The 22,380-nt window shown below is 35.8% G+C and overlaps 1 protein-coding gene across 1 annotated transcript in view; it reads left to right on the plus strand.

Moving 5' to 3' along the window:
- Nucleotides 1-22,380, plus strand: part of DZIP3 (DAZ interacting zinc finger protein 3) — a 113,528-nt gene that overhangs the window by 79,700 nt on the left and 11,448 nt on the right. Inside the window, 6 exon segments of the mRNA XM_090276379.1 lie at nucleotides 2,910-3,013; nucleotides 4,557-4,644; nucleotides 6,970-7,071; nucleotides 12,592-12,717; nucleotides 14,598-14,737; nucleotides 16,076-16,196. Coding sequence (XP_090132505.1) covers nucleotides 2,910-3,013; nucleotides 4,557-4,644; nucleotides 6,970-7,071; nucleotides 12,592-12,717; nucleotides 14,598-14,737; nucleotides 16,076-16,196 — 681 coding nt within the window.

Below are 22,380 nucleotides of genomic sequence, written 5' to 3' on the forward strand. Positions count from 1 at the left end.
AAGTATGATTGTGTGTATGTAATTTTTGTTTATGGCTAACCAAACTTGATATACAATAAAATTAAAGTTTTGGAGAGCTCACTGACATTAAAATTATTACAGATCTTCCCATCTCTGTCATAGTAAGTGCTATTCTTTAGCAGAGTGTTCAGAAATCCAGAGATCAATAACCAAGGAGTGATATCAGAACCAAAAATCTCTGTTGAGTAAAGTGTTGGAGTGGTACCATTAACAAACAAACAAACAAAAAACACAACAACAACAAAACCTCAGGTTACCATAGGAGCTCAAGTTTGTATTTTTTGTTTTTCACTGCTTTTAGTCAGGAAGTTTCTACTTCCATTATTAATTTTAGAAACACTTAATGCTGTCTAAGAGTATAATAAGCTATTTTCAGTAATGGTGCAGAAGGGATTCAGGGATTCTTGCTGTGGGATTGACATTGGACTAGATGACCTCCAATGTTCATTTGGACTGCATGGTCCTGTATGGTCTGATTATTTTCTTACTCCTTCATGAGTTAGAAAACAAATGAACAACTTCCGGCCAAGATGGAGGCATAGACAGATACACTGTGTCTCCCTCCACAACTAACAAGGAATATAACTACCTCAAAACTAGAAACAACCAGAAGTTCCAGAATATCAAGCTGAATGGAAGTCCAACAAACAAAGATATAAAGAAGAAATACTCAGCGAGACAGGTAGGAGGGGCGGAGCCACGGCGGAGAGGACTCCGTGTGGTGGTGGCAGCAGCAGCAGCAGTGGCAGGCTGGCAGAAAGCACAGTTACATATTTTAAAAAGTCAGGAGGGACACCTGGGGAGTGTTCCCAGCTCCTCAGCAGACTGCGCAGCTCAGGGTCCCAGCGCTGAGGAAAATCAAGCCTCATTGCTTCTGACTGTACAAACCAGCTGAGGGTTGGAGCTGAGGCAGAAACTGCCAGTCTCATCAGAGTCTGCTTGTTTAAAGGGCCCCCACGGACCTAGAACATCCACAGACCCACCCACTCTGGGAACGACGACCAGGGCAACAGCTAGAGAGGCACCAGTTCCATACGGAAGTAGGAGAAGTGCCTGGAAAAGGGGTGAGTGCTGGGCAAGCAGCATTGTTTCCTCTCAGACCCCTCCCCCACATACAGCGCCACAACGTGGTGAAATAGGTCGCCCTGTACTGACCAATCCCTAAGGCTCCGCCCCTTACAACGTAACAGGAGCAACAGCTCTACCTGGGACATGGAGGCAAGCAAACACAGGAGCCTGTCAGAACGAAGAAACAAAAGTCTAAGTATGGCCCAAAAGGGGGAACGGATCAAGGTTCCAGTGGGAGAACTAAACAATGAGGAGATAGCCAACCTAACAGATGCAGAATTCGAAACACTGGTGATAAAGATGCTCACAGGCTTGACAGATATGCTTGAGTACAGCAAACGCTTAAGGGAAGAAGTGAAGACTATGCTAAACGAAACAAAGGAAAATCCACACAAAACCAAGGGTGAAGGGAAGGAAACCGGGCTTCAAATCAGTGATTTGGAACATAAGGAATCAAAAACAATCAACCCGTACAGAATGAGGAAACAAGAATTGAAAACAGTGAGGAGAGGCTTGGCAACCTCTGGGACAACTTTAAAAGTGCCAACATCTGAATCATGGGGGTGCCAGAAGGAGAAGAGGAAGAAGAAGAAATTGAAACCTTATGTGTAAAAATAATGAAGGAAGATGTCCCAAATTTTGCGAAGGAAATAGACATACAAGTCCAGGAAGCACAGAGAGTCCCGGGTGCACTGGACCCAGAAGGGACGACACCAAGACACATCATGATTAAAATGCCAAAGATGAAAGTTAAAGAGAGAATTCTAAAAGCATCAAGAGAGAATCAGAGAGTTGCCTACAAAGGGGTGCCTGTAAGACTATCGGCTGATTTCTCAAGTCACTTTGCAGGCAAGAAGGGACTGGCAAGCAGTGTTCAGGGTGATGAAAAGCAAGGACCTACAACCAAGATTACTCTATTCAGCAAAGCTATCACTTAGAAGGGAAGGGCAGATGAAGTGCTTCCCAGACAGGTAAAGCTAAAGGAGCTCATCATCACCAAGCCATTATTACATGAAATGTCAAAAGGACTTACTTAAGAAAAAGAAGCTCAAAACTATGAACACTAAAATGACAATAAACTCACAGCTATCAACAATAGGACCTAAAAAAATAAAAATAAGCAAACAACCAGAATAGGAACAGAATCATAGGTATGGGGATCATTTGGAGGGTTATCAGCTGGGAAGGGGAAGGGAAAGAGATGGGGAAATGGTGCAGGGATCAAGAAGCTTTATTGTTAGGAACACAATAGACGGGGAAGTTAAGAATAATATAGAAAAAATGAAGCCAAAGAACTTACATGCACGACCCATGGACATGAACTAAGGAGGGTGGGATTGCTGGAGGGAAGGGGGTACTGGGCAGAGGGGAGCAAAGGGGAAAAAAAATTGAAACTACTGTAACAATATAATCAATAAAATATACTTAAAAAAAGAAAACGAAGGAACAATAGCAGGGATTCTTTTGAGTGTTTTTAACTTAATACCCAGGCTACATCTACTCCCAATTAAATTAGAATCTCTGGGACCAGGCACCATTTTTTAAAGTTGGTTTAAAAACTTTGGGGTTAATTCCAGTGTATTTGCAAGTCTGAAAACTAGCCTTCTAGAATGCTGACAAACCCAGTAACAGTTACATAAAAAGAATTGCAGAATTGATCAAAAAGCTTTTATAATGTGTTGTAGATGGTTCAAAAGCTCAGGTGCTGTTGGAAGAGATTGGAAAATAGCTTAAAATTTACTCTAAATAATTGAGAAAAGAAATGTGCTCATTTACAAGGGTACCTTGAACTTGTTTTTCTTTCTCTCAAAAATCTGTAGGTGTATTTCTTACAGTGTCGTAGAGATTTTGGTTTGCTTCATCTACAGCAGACTGAAAAGGTGTGCCTCAGTCAGCTTGCCAGGGTGACTCACATGGCGGCAAGGTAACCTTTCCCTCTTCCTTCGTGCATCTGATCTCAGAGATATTCACAAGTGCCTCCAAGGTTGAACATAGGCTGTGATGCATTTTACATATGTGACATTAGTCTTTGGAGTGAAGAAGCCCTTGTGTTTTTAAACGTCAAAAGTCACCTAGTCACTTTGATGCTTTTACTTTGTTCCTTCTGCTAAAGCACTGAGAAGTCTACTGAAAACAGTACTAGCTGCTCACAGATTTTTCTCTTCCTCCACAATGAATAGATCAAAAATCTCAGGCAGAGACATGTATGAAGACCATATATTTACAAACCAGGGTGGATCCTAAGTGGAAAACTTTCCTAACTCTTTTCAAAGGCTTGATTTTAAATACCTTTGGAGTACTTTGGGGGGAAAATCACTATTAACACCTAAAATCATATATTAAAGGCAATTTTCTCCTGTGCTATAAATGAGTGATTTTCAAATATGGGGCAGGTTGTATGAGATTCTCCTTAAACTTTATGAGGTAGTACTTCAAACTTAAAAAATTAAATTAGAATTTCTAGAACCAAGACATCATTATTTTTAATAATTATCATTTTAATTATTATTATCCTTCATATCTAAAGAATCAGAATCTAAGATTTAGCAAGATTCCCAGGATATACTAATGTGCATTCAGGTCAGGGAAGCACTGTTTTAAGTGATCAGTCTGTTTGCTTGCTAGAGGGAGAAAAATGTTCTATAAATTAAAAATATTATGGAACCTCTTTGTACTCATATGAGATGATTCCAATGATAACTTGTTCTACTCTTTTAAAGTTTTTATACTGGGTGATACTGGGCTGGGAATGTTTTAACAGCCTTTTGAAAGGCTTTGAAATCTCTTCTGCAGAAGACAGACCCTCCCTAAAAACCTCAAAGCTATTCTATTCTGGTTATTTAGTGGGTATGTTTGGCAGAGCTGCTGTGTTTGTGCAACTTATGCCTGCATAGAAGCAACAACCTAATACATCCTTGCAGAAGAGGTTCTTTTTTCTGATTTACCCTTCTATATTGAATATCTTTTTCTAATTTGCAGAACAGTTTGATTGGCCAGCTGTGGCCTTGTGATATAGGGTTCATGTGAAGATAGTCCAAAACCTGCTTCCAAGATGAGTATTCTCAACATCGTCACGAATACTCCTGCATTGAATGGCTAGGGCAATTTCCTTGTTTGGCATTCATTGCCTTCCTACTTCAATGGAGAGATTCCTGTGCAGTGGTTTTATAACAGTTCCTAAAAATGGGTCACCAAGCTAGAAAAAAAGAAACCTCAGTGTATTGATACAAAAGTTATATTTTCTCTTAAAAAAAAAAATCTTTGTGTTTCTAGTCCATGTTTTTATGTTTAATAATAAGACCTTCCATACAATTTTGTGCCCATTTTAGGTAATTGTTGGTGATGGAGGTTGTTTTGTTGTTTTACATTATTTACATGTATGCTAGAGAACATAATGGAAATATTTGGAAACCTAATTGGCATATAAAAAGAAAGAACTTCCTCTTGTGTCTTCTTGTCTACACCAGCAACCTAGAATCGCCTCAGTTAAAGGCTGCAGTAAACAGCTGGAATGTCATTGTGACAGATGTCAGAAACAAGATTGCATTCCTTAAGGTAAGTCGTGAAGTATATTTAGAGTAAATTGAATGATGTAGGTGGTATATACTTAAAGAACACATTAAACAGTAAAAAGCAATTGCTAGAGAAATTTAAGGAAGAACATGTTTTTATTTCAGTTAAAGTTTATGCCTTTTTGAGATTTTGTTACCAATCCAAAGTGGGGGTTTGGCTGCCCACCGCCAGCAATAGGCAAATTGTAGAGGCAGAGTTTGGTGAGAAAGGAATGTCTATTCAAATGCTGCACAGCCTGGGAGAATGGCAGACTCTTGTCTCAAAGCCCATCCCCTCCAGGATGGAAACCCCAGCCACCCTCAGCCAGACCAAAACCAAAGGCAGAGTCCAGAGTTCCTTATCCTGTTTAAAATACTCTCACTTGGGAACCACAGGCAGCCACTGAGTGGTCCATCAGGCAACTCAGCTTTTCTCCCAGCCACTGTCAGGCCTCAGGCTTCCTCCTTGGAACCTGCATGGGGCCGGCACCACCACTGGCCATATGGCTTCCAAGGCCAGAAGGTCCTGCAGATGCAATGGCCAATATGGTGGCAAGATGGGTAAGAGCCCATCTCTTGCTTCCCTTGGTTTTATATTAATTTTCCTGTGTGGGCTGAACCAGGTGCTTTCTCAGCCCCAACTTGTACGGGCTCTGGAAGGGTCCACCCAGCAACCAGTTAATTCTTTTCCCCAGGCTAGAGTGACAGGTTTCTTCCATACAGCACCTCCCCCTGCCGTCATACTGACCTCTGGTGCATGTGCCTGCCTTCCCCTGCTCCCACCCCCAACCAGGTACCAGAAGTGGGTAGGAGGGCTTTTCTTCTTTTCCAATTAGTTTACTAGGCTTGCGCATGCTCAGGACAGTGCTTCCGCCTGCCATCATCTTGCCTGGGGGAAGGGGATCTGCTGCCAGGCTATCATAGTTGGTTGTTGATAGCATTCTGTACGCCTCCTATTGTCAATCAACAGATACTTTTAAAAATACAACTATTTACATATAAGTATTTAGTTTCTTAGTACACTACATGCTAAACTCAAACGCTGTGTCTCACATCTAATTTTCCTAGAAATCCAAAGCTAACTCTGTTTCAGTTGAAATACTAAATGTCTAACTTGGTTTGAGTAATTATATGTTTACAGAATTAAAAGCAAGAGCAAACAGACCATTATTAGTTTTCAGTCTTAACTTCTTATGTAATTATTCCATAATGCACAATAATAAATTTATAATGACTGGTTTAATAAAATTAGGACTATAATAAAAGTAATTTTAAAAGGTAACCCACTGAATATTTATTAATTTATTCATTTGGTTTTTGGATATTTTTGTACTTATATCTTAAAGTTTATATATAATGTTGATTGTTTTGTGATTTCACAACATAAACCATGACATTCAATTTTGAAAACCTACCTCAGAGTATTAACTACTTACCTAGTTTTTTTGTTGATGGTCTGGACTGTTTCTCTCAGTCTTTAGTGATACTTAGCATTTCTGTTGAGCTTATTCAGCGTTTGGCTCAAAAGAGCTGCTCCTTTTTCTGCATCCTTATTTTCTTTCAAGCACATTCTCTCTATGGAAGTTTCTAAATATTTTGTTTCTTAATACTTTCATTTTCAGCTCTTGTAGGTTGTTTACAAGATAATATATGAAGCAAAATGGGAACAATGCCAAAAATGTTAAAAGGTTGTTGTTAAGCTTCAGAGATTAGAGTCTTTTGGCAAAACCCACGAGAATAAAACAAAGATGTATATGGAGCTGGAGAAAGCTAGAAGTATAATTTTTGAGATAAACAAAATATGAATATTTAATAAATATTCCATAAAATTTTTTCCTCTAGGTTTTAAAATAAACATTTTTAAGTAATTCAGCTCTTTGTTACAGATACTTTTCCCCTATATTTATCAGCTGGTATGTTATTTATAGCTTCTTGAGTCTTTAGACTATTTATTTTTGTCAGTGGTTCCCAGTTTGGAGCTGAAAATTATGGAGATACTGAAGAATTATCACAAGGGTCTGCGAATTTTGTGTCTCTGTATTTTGTTAATTATCAAATACTTTTAAAAATACAACTATTTACATTCAGGGATAATGTTCTGTAAAATTCTTTTTATGTTAAAAATTGTTTTCATATTATTTCTGACAGTAGACTGGGAATCATTATTCTAGGCTGTATTATTTAGAACTACATTAAGTATTTTTATATGCCATTTGTAATTTTTTTATTGTATTTTTTCTATTAGCATTTAGCTCCCTTATGTCCCCCTCCTCTCTGCTATTTTTGAAGTTAATTTTGCTTTAAGATATTGTTTTACTTTTTCTACTAGACACAATACAATGAACAAATTAACAAGGTGAAGCAAGGTTTTGCCTTGAGTACCTTGCCTCCAATCCAGCTTCCTCCACCACCACCCTGTCCTGATATACTGGTAAGAAATATGACATTTTGAAAAATCTCATCCTCATCTTGATAAAATGGTAAGGGCTGTGAAACACTGAATATGCTGTATGTTTAATGTGTGTTCAATATGGAATAGGCACATAATGTCCATATTATTTTTTTATATGCTTTATTGATTATGCTGTTACAGTAGTCCCAATTTCTTTTCCCCCTGCTCCTCCTCCACCCAATGACACCCTTCCCTCCAGTTGCCCCCCCCCTTAGTCCATGCTCATTGGTTGTGCATATAGTTCTTCTCAACATCTTCCTGTCTACTCCACTCCCTCCTACTATGCTTCTTAGTTCCTGTACCATCTCCCTCCCTTACCGCCCTACTCCCTCCCTGCTGACCTCCCCCCAGTATGTTCCCCATACCTATAATTCTTTTCCCACTCTTGTTGCCTACTTAAATTTGCCTATTTCAATTCCCTAGCTCCTGTTGTTGGTTGTTGTGATACAGTTTTCATTTTAATGTTCATAGTTTTGATTCTCTTTCTCTTAAACAAGTCCCTTTAACATTTCATATAACAGTGGTTTGGATCTGATGAACTCCTTCAGTTTTACTTTGTCCTGGAAGCACTTTCTCTGCCCTTCTATTCAGAATGAAAGGTTTGCTGGATAGAGTAATTGTGGTTGTGGGTTTTTTCTTTTCATTACTTAGAATATTTCTTGCCAGTCTCTTCTTGCCTGCAGAGTTTCTTTTGAAAAATCAGCTGAGAGTCTTATTGGGACCCCTTTGTACATAGTTCTCTTCTCTCTTGCTGCTTTTAAGATTCTCTCTTTATCCTTAATTTTTGACATCTTGATTATAATGTGTTTTGGTGTTGTTCCTCCTGGATCCAGTTTTTTTGGAACTCTCTGTGCTTCCTGGACCTGTAAGTCTATTTCCTTCCCCAAGTTAGGGAAGTTCTGCTTCATTATTTTTTCCCATAAATTTTTAATTTTTACTTCTTCACCTTCTGGCAACCCTATGATTCGGATGTTGGCCTGCTTATAGCTGTCTCATAGGTTTCTGAGCCTCTCCTCATTTTCCTCACTTTTCATTTTCTCTTTCTGCACTGGTTGACTATTTGTTCCTTCCCTATGTTCTAATTTGTTGATTTGATCCCTGGTTTTCTTTCCCTCACCACTAGTTTCATATGTCTTTTCATTCATTTCAATAGTACTAGCCTTCATTTCTTCCCCATCTTGTTTAAGATCTGCTGTCAGGTCTATAAGCATTCGTATAACCAAAGCTCTGAACTGTACCTCAGAGAGATTTCCTATCTGCTGAGCCATTAGATTAGATATTTGCTGACTGGTCAGCTGCGTCACTGGGATCTCTATCATGATCTGTGCCATCCTGACAGTTTTGTGTTTACCTTTGCTTCCTGGGCAGGGCTCTCACACCTCCTACGCTATAGGGGGTGGAGACCCGTCTACTCATCACTACCGGGTGACCCTTCTCACCACACTGTGGCACTTTGTGTGCGGGTGGGGGTCCAAGATGGATTCCTTCCATTCACTCTCCGTTGAGAGACAGGGAGCCTCCTCTTCCGTCCCCACGCCCTCCGGCCCTTACAATCTGAGGCAGTGGGGTTCTGCCTTCCCCAGTGTTGGAATCACGAGCTGACGGGTTTAGTCTGCAGCCGGGTGTGCTCCTCAGGTGCTTCTCACCTCCCTTTAAATACAGGTGTCTGTGCTTACCGCCCTCCCGCCACCGTCAACACAGCCGCCGCCACCAGCACGGCTTGACCTCTCCGCCCAGACTTCGCCCCTCCTACCTGTCCGGACAAGCACCACTTCTTTATAACTTCATACATTGGATTTCCATGCAGCTTTATTTTCTGGAACTTCTGGTTATTTCTGGTTTTGCAGTAGTTGTACTCCTTCTTAATTGTGGAAGGAGATGGAGCCTGTCAGTCTAGGCCTCCATCTTGGTGGGAAGTCGCATATCATTTGTAATTATGTCCATTTCTGCTATATCATCTTCAGATGATCTAACTATTTGGCTGGCTCAGCTGAGGTAACTCACATAGTTTGTATCACTGGATTTTAGTGATACATATGATATCAAAAGAGGTAGTATATTTTTATTCATCCTATCACTCTTATCTGCATTATGGCAGAAAACTGATGAGTGCTCAGAATTTCCAGTGCCCTCAAGCTACCTCTAGATTACTGAAGCACTTCAGCATAATATCCTCCAGGCCGGACTTTACCCCTCCACTCCTACTTTAGACTTTCTCTTCATTAAATTTTAACTTCTATTCTACCTTTCACAGCAAGGACATCTTCCATTTATATCTCTTCCCTGCTGGTTATATGGATCAATGAGTCATAATCAGATATACTAATACCTACGCTATACTATTCATGTCATCCTTTTGGAAAACAATACCTTAAACCAATAAACACGTACAGCTTTCCAAAATACCTTTTTTGGACATAACCATTCGGTAATAATTTTTATTATCGTAACAGATGTGGGGTTAAAAAAAGAAAAAAGGTGTGAGGTGTTTAGGGGCAGATGACATTTGACATATGCACTTATGCTTATAAGAGAACTTTAGAATGTTATTTCTACAAATATTTGAGTAAAATAAAGAACTGAAAAATTAATTCCACTGTGTTTCAGAAGCAGAATCCAAAGCCAAAAGCATTATATGACATAAATTTCAGTCTTTAGTTTAGATGATAATATTGCCTTTTTGGTCACTATGCTTTTTATAGGAGAAATGTATTATGGACATTTATTATTTTATGCTTGGAACACCATCATACCCAACTACCCGGATAAAGAATATGTTACATATTCAATTCCTAGTCAGGGTACATGACCAGGTTGCATGCCTGGTCCCAAGTTGGGGGCGCATGAGAGATAACCACACATTGATGTTTCTCTCCCTCTCTTTCTCCTTTCCCCTCTCTCTTAAAAAAAAAAAATTAATTAATTTTAAAATGAATATGTTAAATAGATGAGAGCGAAATCCCAAGGATTCCCTATAATTCTATAGTAAGTTACACGTATCTTTGGCAGGATTTTTAGAAACTGTCTTCTGCCCGTCTTCAAACTACTGCCTGTGGGTTTGTAACTCTCCCATGACTGTAAATATAAAATGGCTCCATTGACTGAAAAGCTAGATGTATTGTTTTTTGGAGTTTCCAGTAACCAGACCAGCATAAGGTGTCTGATACTTGTGACATTCTGTAGCTGACGAACCTAGGCAAACCTTGACCTCTACATCTTATTCCTTCAGAGACTAATTTAGTTCTGATGCAGCTACCCAGGGCAAAAACCCACTGGCAGGTAGGCCCTATGGAATTCATAAGCATCCTTATGTTAACATCTGAGAGGTGTGTGTCCTTTGTACTTACTCACAGAGTCACTGCTGTGCTTGATCAAAGCTGACAGATGTGCAGGCATTAGTGACCACTGAGCATTAGTGGAACAGTTTTAAAGCACAGATGCTAGAAATGTGAATATACTGTTTATTGTACTCAAAATTAAGATAGTATTATAGACAGGAAATACACTAGAGATCTGGGTTCAGGTCCTAACTCTGAAGAACTATATTGGTCTTTGGAAAATGCGTTGTTCTGCACAGTTTTCTCATTTATACATCAGGAAATTGTGCTAGGGGATCTGATCACTGAAGTCCATCAATCTCTGAGATTCTAGTACCATAAGAAATGATCACCAGGTTTTAACTATGCAGTAGTTTAACCTGAGAAATCTGTAATAATGGGTACTGCTCCCAGTTTTACCCAATATTTTTTATGTTTCATTATATTTTGATTTTTGTACCCTGGCTATCTAATCCTCAAAGTAGAGTTAGGTAATAGTGGTCTTCGAAGAGAGCAGCATTGTTGACTCAGTACCTACTTTTCATTCATTCTTTTAAAACTTTACATTATAAAAATTTTGAAACATACATAAAAAGAGAATAGTATAATGAAATTCTGTGAACCGAAGAACCAACTTCAATCTTATCAACATTTTGTCATTCTTGTTTCATGTCATTTCTTTCTCCCCACTGGAATATTTTAAAGTAAACCTTACATATCGTATAATACTATCCATATATACTTAAATAGGTGCTCCTAAATGGTGAGGACTCATATAATTGGATATAATCATTGCCCTGCCTGGGTGGCTCAGTTGGCCAGGGCACATACCTAGGTTGTGGGTTTGATCCTCCATTGGGATGTGTACAGAAGGCATGTGATTGATGTTTCTATCTGTCTGTCTGTCTGTCTTTCTGTCTCTTGCTCTCTTTCTTTCTCTGTCTGAAATCAGTGGACATATCTTTGGGTTAGGACTGAAAAAAATCTTTTATTTTTAAAAAGCAACCTAAGCGTGGTTTATACTTTGCATTTGGCTGATTGTTCCGCTTTAAATCTGTAATAGCTACCCAACCCTCTCTCTTATTCGTGTAATTTATTTGTTAAGAAATTGTTACTTATCCTATTCAATTTCCTACATTATTATTTTAATTGATTTTATCCTTTTACATGTTCTATGCTTTCCTATAAACTGATCATTATATCTAAAGTGTTGGTTAGAATCAGGTTCAGAATTTTGGGTAAGAGTACTTTATAGGTGATGATGTATGTGATGTATATGTGAAAGCACACAGTGTCTCCTATAATAATGTTAAGAATTGAATATCAACCTTATCTGTTTATTATAAAGTTCCTCGTTAACCTTCCGCCTATTGGTTTTAGGACCCTTACTTAAGAGTTATACTGATATTCAATTTTTTAATTCAACAAATAGTTGAACTGCTACTTTATGTCTGTGCTAGACTTGACACATGGTAGATACTCAATAAATCTGTCTCTTCTGTAGTCCAGCCAGTAAGGTATTTGACCCATTGGCAGATGCTAAGAAAGGCTTCCTTTCCACATGCCTGTGGGACATGTAGTGACAGTCACAAGCATGTCTACAGGTCACTGCAGGAGGGGTCATCCCCTAAGTACACCCCTACTTTAGCTTTCTACTGTCCTTGAAGCTAAACATCAAGTCAGAATTCTAAGAGGTGGCACAAGGTCCCTCCATTACATAATAGCAAAAGTAATATTATCTATAGACAACTTTGGTTCTTCAGTGGAATTTCCGAGTGTCACTGTTGCTTATCAACAATGATGGTACTCACTGAGGATCTCTTTTGCATAGTTCTGTAGTATTCCATTTGGGAGGGAACCTTAAAGATCACCTAATCCAACTCTCTTAATTTTATAGATTAGTAACTTGGCATCTAAGGTTACCCAGCTAGGTGGAAAAAAAGTGGGACTAGAACCCTGTTCTCTTCTCTCTGTTAGTGTTCTTTAGTATATTTCACTGTCCTTTGCTATTTAAATATTCATACATTTAACCAGTTTTATGACAACATTGTTTCTTTTGTGCATTGTAACTAGATTTCACATCATTGTTTTCCCCAAACATTGCTTTATGAGTTTAGATCATTGTCCATATGAATAGATGTTTGTGGGTTTTTGTCTTTAGTTTTTACTCTTCCTATTTTAGATGCAGCAATTCTTGGGAAGACCACTTGTGAAAGAATCTTTCTTTAGACCTGTGCTCACTGTTCCTCAAATGCCTGCCGTTTGTCCTGGAGTCATCTCTGCACCTAGCCAACCTAGACCTGCCCTGGTACAGAGCGCTTCTTGGTGGAATAGATATTAACTAGTTCTTTATCACTACAGTGGACTTCCAGAATGAATATCTGTCTTTTCTTTGTTCATTTATTTGATAAATGAGGATAACGGTGGTGGTGGTGGTGGTGGTGGTGGTGATAACTGAACGATAATTGAATAAATAATTTCATGTGAAGCACTGTGTTAAGGGCATTACATATATAAATATTTCATTAACTGATATTAGCTTAGTGTTTTGGATAGAAAGTAAATATATTGTAATAGTAGAGAATCCTTACAGTTACATTTTGCTTCTATAACAGGCAAGAATGATGGGTAGATTGCTATTTTAATAAATAATTTGTATTTAGCATGATTGTTGGGTAGGTTAAAATGCAAAGAAACCAAATCACAACAAATTAAATTATGCTACAAAGCTAAAGAAAAATTTTATTTAAACATACACACACACACACACACACACACACGTATGTGTAGTAGGACAGTATTTATCTATAAACAGACAATATAAATAATATCACCCTGGAATGTATTATAAATCTTCCTAGCTACAAATAGCTAGATAAACCTTATCCAAACCTGAAGAAGCATTAGAGAAATTTAAAGTGAATAGAATTATTAGTTTTAATCTTGATTAAGGTAAATGTTTTTCATTAAAAGAAAAATATTTTCCCAGAAGATCATGTTAAATATAATTAATGAAAATTTTTCTATTTTTGACTTTCCCATAAGCACATTCTAGTCAGGTTTTTTTTTTTTTTTTTTTTTTTTTTTTTTTTTTTTGTACCTATATATTGCTAACAATCTCACTTTGAAATACATAGTCCAAGAGATTCTGCTTATTTTTATAGTGGCTGTCTCTGCAAATAAATATACAATATTAACTAGGTATCACATCTTTTTATCATCATGATTTGAGTGTTATTCATGTTATTGAATACACCATTTTGTAAGGAATTGTGATAAACTTTTATTGAGAAAACATTGAAGTACCTCAACCTTCTAATAACATTACTTTCTGATTGCAGAGGAAAAGCTTGATACTGAGATAAACCCAAATTTCTGGACAGTATTCTTCTCCTCTCTGTCTTACTAGGCTTTATATGAGTTATTCAAATGGGTATTAGTAGTTGTTAATTTTCATGAGTAATAACCTTATATTTGAAAATAACTTGCAGAGTCTTAGGTAAAAGATGTCATGCTTATAATTATCGCAGAAATCAGATTAGCACTCCAAAAATATTCACTTATTGATATTAATTAGTATCTTAATGGTTTTAATAAGCAACTACCATAAAATATGGGGAAACCTTTGATGGTTTTGTGGCTCAGAGGTGTCACTATAACTTTTTCACCACCATAGTAATATTCATGAGACATTGGGCAGACATTCTAATAGTAGTCGCACCTTAATTAATTTTTTTGAAAATTCAACTTTATTATTTTTCTGATTATAAAAGTAATATATGTTAATCATAAAAGCAAATAATATAGAAATACATAAATATATGCAAAATATATAATAAAAATATATACAAAGCAGAAAGCAAAATTACCCTGCAATTGAATTTTGGGAAATAATCACTATTTACAGATTGCTTTAAAACTTGCCAGACCTTTTTCTGTACATACAGGAATAAACACCCTATGTGTCTCTGTACATGTTTGCAATTAGTATGTCTCATTTTTAAAATAAGCATAATATAAGCATTTAGAAATATTGTGCTAGTTATGAAAAAACTAAAAAGGGAACATGTATGTCAGTATCTCTTCTTTATTCTACGCATTTTTTGAGGCATGAAAATACCATGTTGTAATGGAATGTTACTTCCTAGTAAGTGAAGCTGATGGGTTATAACTCTCCGTTCCCCACAGATGGCTGGCGTAGCCTGGGCTGTGCCGGCGCCTGTGGGAAATGCTGTGCCTCCCAGTGCCGGTCTGGGAGGTGATCCCCCGATGACGGATTGGGAGAAGGTTACAGACCGACTGAAAACTACCTTTCCACAACAGACCAGGTACCTTAGTTTGTATTTAGCAGTGAGAACAGTTTATATTCTATAGTCCATAGCCATAATTACAGCAGTGAAATATTTCAGAGAAACATACACACACACACACACACGCACGCACGCACGCACGCGTGCTCTCTCTCTTTTCCTTGCCGTGGCCTTCATAAGGAAAATGAAATGTATCAAGAAGGGATTGTGTGCATTACAAATGCTTAACCTCTTCACTGAAGTTATTAGTGTTAAGTCATGAGAGTATACATTTTTAAATTTAGCTTTGCTCATTTATTGAAAGTTCAACTAGTTGTAAACTTATCCAATTTGGTTGCCACCAGCTGCAATAATGATCTTAAAACCTAGTATTTCCAAAGTAAATTATAAGTTCATAGTCTGCTATATACATCCAAGCATGATCAGGTTTTACTTTCCTATTTTCTTAGTTTTATTGAGGGTCCTTATAAATTCTTTATTAGGCAACACAGTTAAATGTAAGAAATCATAGTTTTACTATTATTTTCATAGTTCTGGTTTTAGCAGAAAGATCAGTAATTCTACTCCTCCAGAAATGAAGCTTCGTTTATCTTTACTCTTGTATACAAGGAAATAATTCTAATTTTTACCAGTATTTTTATTTAAAGAATAATATTTTTATTTAATGTACATATTGTTATATTACAGGATAGATTATGGTTTTATAAATATTCTCATGAATAGATAATGAAAGTAGAACTGTAATACAATTGTTATTATTTTACCAAGAATGTATGTATAGGCTTTGTTTTGGTGAATGGATCGCGAGAATTGAAAAAGAACCTATCAATTAAAATATTCCTAGGTTGTTTTTTTTTTTTTAATCAATGTGTCGTTGAATCTTTGCTTTCCTGTTCTGTTTAATATTTGTTTTCTGTGTCTGAGTTTTACAAAAGTAAAACTGTTAAGTGTGACAGAGGAAAGGCCAGTAGTAGCATAGTTAAAAAAGGAATATTTAGTCCTAGTAAGAGAACACAGATGTGATATGAAAAGCTCAGTACATAAATAAGTAGATAACAAACAAATTTCACACAGTGAGCTTTCAAAAACAGTTAAAATATTTTTTGAAATGATAATTAATGCTAAACTTTATCACTCATAACACATTTAGTATCATTAATAAAACATTAGGACTCTTCATTTTGGTTTAAGATAAATGCAGATATACCTGTGATCACTTTTTGAGATCAAAGACCTAAAGGGTCATGTCGATATGATACATATCAGTCATACAATAGGATTTTATATCTCGTTTGGGGAGCACATCCTCAAAGCTGTAAGGAAAATCACCACTTCTCTGTCCTTTATCTTTTCCAGAAAGGAGCTTGCAGATTTCTTACAGAAATTGAAGGATGCTCATGGGAAGTCCTTATCTGGACTAACATTTGATCAGATTGTTTTTAAGATTTCTCAATTTATTGACCCCACAAGATCTCAGGTAAAAAAATAAAAAGGCAAAAAAACTCTCTCTGCTCTTATCTATACTAGTTTGCTGGTTTTGTAAATATATATAAATTTATATTGTTATTGAGGCATGATTGAAACATGACAAACTGCACATATTTTAAAGTGTATAGTATGATACATTTTGACTTGTGTATAGGCCCGTAAAATCATCATTTCAGTCAAGATGAGTATATCTATTACCCAGAATAGTTTTCTCATGCCCCTTTATAATGCATCTCTGCTGCCCCTCTCAGTACTCATTAGCAGAAGCACATTTCTTTGTAATAACTCTCTTTGAGTAGCATAGAGATTGTTTTTGGGGAGGTACTTTTCTGTCATGTATTTTAAGGTGACTTTAGTATATAGTTAAAAACATTAAGATAGGAGTCTTTTAATTCAAAGTTGTTTTACTTCTGCTCTACCTCTTAAACTAAAGGTCTTTTATTTTTATTTTTAATAGCTCACTTACAATATTATATTAGTTACAAGTGTACAACATTTAAATACCATACAAAATGATCATGTAAAGCCTAGTTACCATCTGTCACCATATAAAATTATTGCAATATTATTGACTCTATTTTCTATGCTGTATATTACATCCCCATAACTTATTTATAACTGAAATTTTTACCTCTAATCCTCTTAACTCTTTCACTCATTTCCTCCTATTTTCCCCAGCAACCATCAGTTTGTTCTTTGTTTCTATGAATCTGTTTGTTTTGTTTTATTTGCTCATTTATATTGCATTTTGGATACCAGATGTAAGTGAAATGATACAATATTTGTCTTTGATTTATTTCAGTTAGCATAACATCCATGTTGTCTCAAATAGCAAGATTTCATTCTTTTTTATGACTGAGTAGTATTCCATTGTGTGGGTGAGTTTCTGTATGTGTGAGTATCTATATATCTATATAATATACCTTTTGCAAATATACTGTGCCATTCAGTAGGTTGTCTTTTGTTTTGTTGATAATTTCCTTCACTGTGCAAAAGTTTTTAGTTTGACACAGTCCCATCTGTTTATTTTTTCTTTTGATGTCCTTCCCTGAAGAGATGGATCCATAAACATATTGTTAAGAGTGATGCCAAAGTTTACTTGCCTGTGTTTTCTCCCTAGGAATTCTACAGCTTGTTTTAATCTTTAATCCATTTTGAGTATATTTTTGTATATGGTGTAAGAAAATGGTTCTATTTCATTCTTTTACATGTACCTGTCTAGTTTTTTGAACACCATTTATTGAACAGACTGTTTTCCCCATTGTATATTCCGGCCTCCTTTGTCATATAAGCATGGGTTTATTTCTGGGCACTTTCTTCTTGTCCATTGATCTATGTTTGTAGTTTTTGCCAGTACTGTACTGTTTTGATTAGTGTAGGTTTGTATTGTACATAGTTTGAAATCAGGGTTTGTGATACTTTCAGTTTCGTTATTTCTCAAAATTGCTTTGGCTTTTTGGGGTCTTTTGCTGCTCAATACAAATTTTTGGATTATTTATCTAGTTTTGTGAAAAATCACATTGGTATTTTGGTAGAGATTGCATTGACCCTGTAGATTGTTTTGGGCAGTATGGACACTGTAACAATATTAATTTTTCCAATCCATGAACATGATATATCTTTTCATTTATTCATGTCATCTTTAAGATTTTTTTTTAAATTTTTTTGTTTTTTTTGTTTTTCAATTACAGTTGTCCCATTTTCCCCCACTGCTTCCGCCCACCCATCCCACCCCTTCTCCCACAATCATATCCCTCCCCGTTGTCCATGTCCATATTCATGTTATCTTTAATTTCTGTCATCAGTGTCTTATAGTTTCCAGAGTACAGGTATTTTACTCATTGCTTAAATTTATTTCTAGATATTTTATTACTTTGATGCAATTGTAAAGGGGATTGTTTTCATAATTTCTCTTATTGAAAGTTTGTTATTATTGTATAAGAATGCAACAAAATTCTGTATATTAATTTTGTATCCTGCAACATTACTGAATTTATTTAAGTTCTATAGTTTGTGTTGGAGTATTTAGCATTTTCTGTATATATTATCATGTCATCTAAAAACAGTGAGTTTTACTTTTTCCTTAACAAATTGGGTACCTTTCATTTCTTGTCTGATTTCTGTAGCTAGGAATTATACTTCTATGTTGAATAAAAGTGGAGAGAGTGGTCATGCTTTTCTTGTTCCTGATCTTAGTGGAAAAGCGTTTAGCTTTTCACTGTTGAGTATGATGTTAGCTATATGTGTATCATATATGGCCTATATCATGTTGAGGTATATTCACTCTATACATGCTTTATTGAGAGTGTTTGTCATAAATGGATGTTGAATTTTGTCAAGTAACTTTTCTGCATCCCTTTACATTTGGTTTTTGTCAATATAGTGTATCATGTTAATTGATTTATGGATATTGAGCCATTCTTGCATCCCTGGAATATCCCACTTGATCATGATGCATATTCCTTTTAATGTATTGTTGAATGAGGTTTTTGTTGAGGATTTTTGCATCTATATTCATCAGGTATATTGGTCTATGGATTTTTTTCATAGTTTCTTTGTCTTAATTTTGACCTTGTAAAATGAGTTGGGAAATGTTCCTTTCTCTTCAATTTTTTGGAATAGTTTGAGAATGATAGCTATTAACTTTTCTTTAAATATTTGGTAGAATTCACTTGTGAAATTGTCTCATTTTGGACTTTTGTTTGTTGGAAGTTTTTTTGATTACTTATTACCAGGAACCATTCTGTTCAGATTTTTTAAATTTCCTCCTGATTCAGATTTGGAAGATAGTTTTTAGAAATGTATCCCTTTCTTTCAGGTCGTTCAGTTTGTTGGCATGTAATGTTTATAGTAATATCTTATGATCTTTTGTTTTTTTTGTGGTGTCAGTTGTAACTCTTCCTTAATTTCTGCTTTTATTTATTTAGACTCTTTTTTCTTACGGAGTCTGATTAAAGATTTATTAATTTTGTTTGTCTTTTCAAAGAACCAATTCTTAGTTTCATTAATCTTTTCTTTTGTTTTTCAGTCTGTTTAATTCCACTCTGATTTTCATTATTCCTTCTTTCTACTAACTTTGTGTTATGATTGTTCTTCTTTTTCTAGTTCCTTTAGGTGTGATTGTTTGAAATTTTTTTCTTCTCCCTTGTGGTAGGCATATATTACTATAACCCCCTGCCTCTTCTTAGAACTCCTTTTTCTGTAGCCTATAGATTTTTGATCATTATATTTCCATTTTCATTTGTCTTAATGTGTGTTGTTGTTTTTTCAAATTTTCTCTTTGATTTCTTCATTAATCCATTGATTGATTACTAGCATGTTGTTTGGCTTCTACATGTTTGTGTTTTTTCCAGATTTCTTATAATTGAGTTCTAGTTTCATACCATCGGAGTCAGAAAACACGTTTGATATAATTTGTTTTATTGAAGTAATTTAAGATAAACGCAGTTCTTTGTTTTAACAATCTGTGTGTGTGTGTGTGGTTTTTTTTGTTTTAAGGCCTTTTAATTGATTGTTTTAAAAATATTTTTATTGTGTTTTTTCTGTATATTTAACCCCCTTATACACACCTCCCCCTTGCAGTCAGCCCACTGTTGTCCAAGTACATGAATCCTTTTTCCTTTTTGCTTGATTCCTCCACCCTGTAAACCGCCCCCCACCCCGGACCCCCTGCCAGTAGCTGTCACCCTGCTCTCTATGAGTCTATCTGTATTTTACTTATTAGTTCAGTTTGTTCATTAGAGTCTACACATAAGTGAAATCACATAGTGTTTGTCTTTATCTAACTGGATTGTTTCACTTAGCATAATATTCTGCAGGTCCATTCATGATGTTGCAAAGGGTACAATTTTGTTCTTTTTTTATGACAAGTAGTATTCCATTGTTTAAATTTCCCATAGTTGTTTTGTCTTTCTTTTAAACTCTGTCTTGTCTGTTATAAGTATTGCTACCACAGCTTTTTAAAATTTTCATTTGCAAGAATATACTCGTATATTTTTTATTTCTTCACTTACATTCTGTGTATTTTAGCTGTGAGGTGAGACTCTTCCAACTAGCATATATATGGCTCTTGAATTTTTATCCATTTAGCCATTCTATGTCTTTAGTTGGAGCATTTTATACTTTTAAATTTAAAGTAATTTTTGATAAATATGTATTTATTGCCTTTTTGTTAACTGTTTTCTGGTTGTTTTATAGTTCTGTATTTCTTCCTTCTCTTGCTCTCTTCCCTTGTGGTTTGATTAATTTTTTTAGTATTATGTATAGATTCCTTTTTCTTAATTTTTGTGTATCATAGATTTTTGGTTTGTGGTTACCGTGTGGTTCATATTTAACAACTTATATATAAGGCAGTCTATTTTAAGTTGATAGTCATTTATGTTTGAATGCATTTTAAAAGCACTCCATTTCTACCCCTGCACACACATTTTATATATTGGCTATCATAGTTTATATATTTTTATTTTGTGTATCTCTTAACTAATTCTTATAGATATAGATGATTTTACTACTTTTTGTCATTTAATCTTTATGCTAGCTTTATATGAGAGGGAACCCCCCGCCCCAAACAGAATTACATTCTGCAGAGTGGACCCCTTGTAGTACAGGCTTCCCCCAGTAAGTTAGTTATAGGAACCCATCTGTATCCGTGTACCAGCTGGTGTTGTTGTGAGAGGCTGCATTCAGCTTCAGTGATTTTTTTTTTTTTTTTTTGAAGATTCTTTCAAGGTGTTTGCCCATTTCATGCTGGGTGATTTACCAGTGCATCTGTCCACACCACACTGAGTATTTAGCAGTTTCTGACCAAAAATGGTATAACCCCTGTGCCCCACCCTCCCTATTCACCCCATCTTGCCCTAGTGACTTTCTTTCTTTCTTTGTTTTCCCGGATGAAAAAAGTCCTCAAAGGAAAAAGTTTTGCCAACGTGAAAGAGGTGAAACAAAAATCGTCAGAAGCACTAAAAAGCATCAAAATCGATGCATTCAAAAACTCTTTTAAGCAGTGGAAAAAACCTCTCAATAGGTGTATTGCATCAGATGGAGAATGCTTTGAAGGTGACTGAAGTTTAAACATGTAAGAATAAATACACAATTTTTTAATGAATAAATTTCATTTTTTGGATGGTCCCCTTTCATATGTGATTAATCCACTGCCTTTACTATTTATTTGCTTTCACTGGTAAGATATTTTCATTCATATATTTTTATTTTAGTTACAGTTTACATCGAATATTATTTTGTATTAGTTTCAGATGTACAGCAATGTGATTACACAATCATATGCTTTATAAAATGATCTCCACCTGCCACCATACATAGTTGTTACAGTGTTATTGAGTCTATTCCCTATGCTGTACTTTACATCCCCATAACTATTTTGTGGCTGCCAATTTGTACTTACTCCCTTTCACATTTTTCATCCAGCACCCTACCCCCTTCCCTCTGGCAACCACCAGTCTGATTTCTGTATCTATGAATTGTATCTGCTTTATTTGTTTACTTGTTCTGCTCTTTAGATTCCACACATAGTGAAATCATATGGTATTTGTATTTCTCTGTCTGACTTATGTCACTTAGCCTAATACCCTCTAGGTCCATCCATGCTGTCACAGATAGTAAGATTTAATTTTTTTTTTTTTTAATATGGCTGAGTAATATTCCATTCTATATATGTACCATAGCTTTTTTATACATTCGTCTATTGATGGGCACTTGGGTGGCTTCCATATCTTGACTGTTATAAATAGTGTTACAGAGAACATAGGGGTGCATATATTCTTTCAAATTAGTATTTTGAGTTCCTTTGGATAATACACTGAAGTGGAATCACTGGGTCATAAGGCAGTTCCATTTTTAATATCTTGAGGAAATTCCATACTGTTTTACGTAGTGGTTGCATCAATCTGCATTTCTACCAACAGTGCTTGAGGATTCCCTTTCTCCACATCCTTGTTGATTTATTGATGATAGCAATTTTGTGAGGTGATATCTCATTGTGGTTTTGATTTGCATTTCTCTGATGATTGGTAAATTTGAGCATCTTTGTATATATCTATTGGCCACGTGTATGTCCTCTTTGGAGAAGTATCTATTCAGATCCTTTGTCCATTTTTTAATTGAATTACTTTTGTTTGTTTCTTTGTTTTTGGTATTGAGTTTTATTATTTCTTTAT

Source organism: Furipterus horrens, unplaced genomic scaffold, assembly GCF_987537825.1.
Source record: "Furipterus horrens unplaced genomic scaffold, mFurHor1.1.pri manual_scaffold_1, whole genome shotgun sequence".
NCBI classification, from domain to species: Eukaryota; Metazoa; Chordata; class Mammalia; order Chiroptera; family Furipteridae; genus Furipterus; species Furipterus horrens.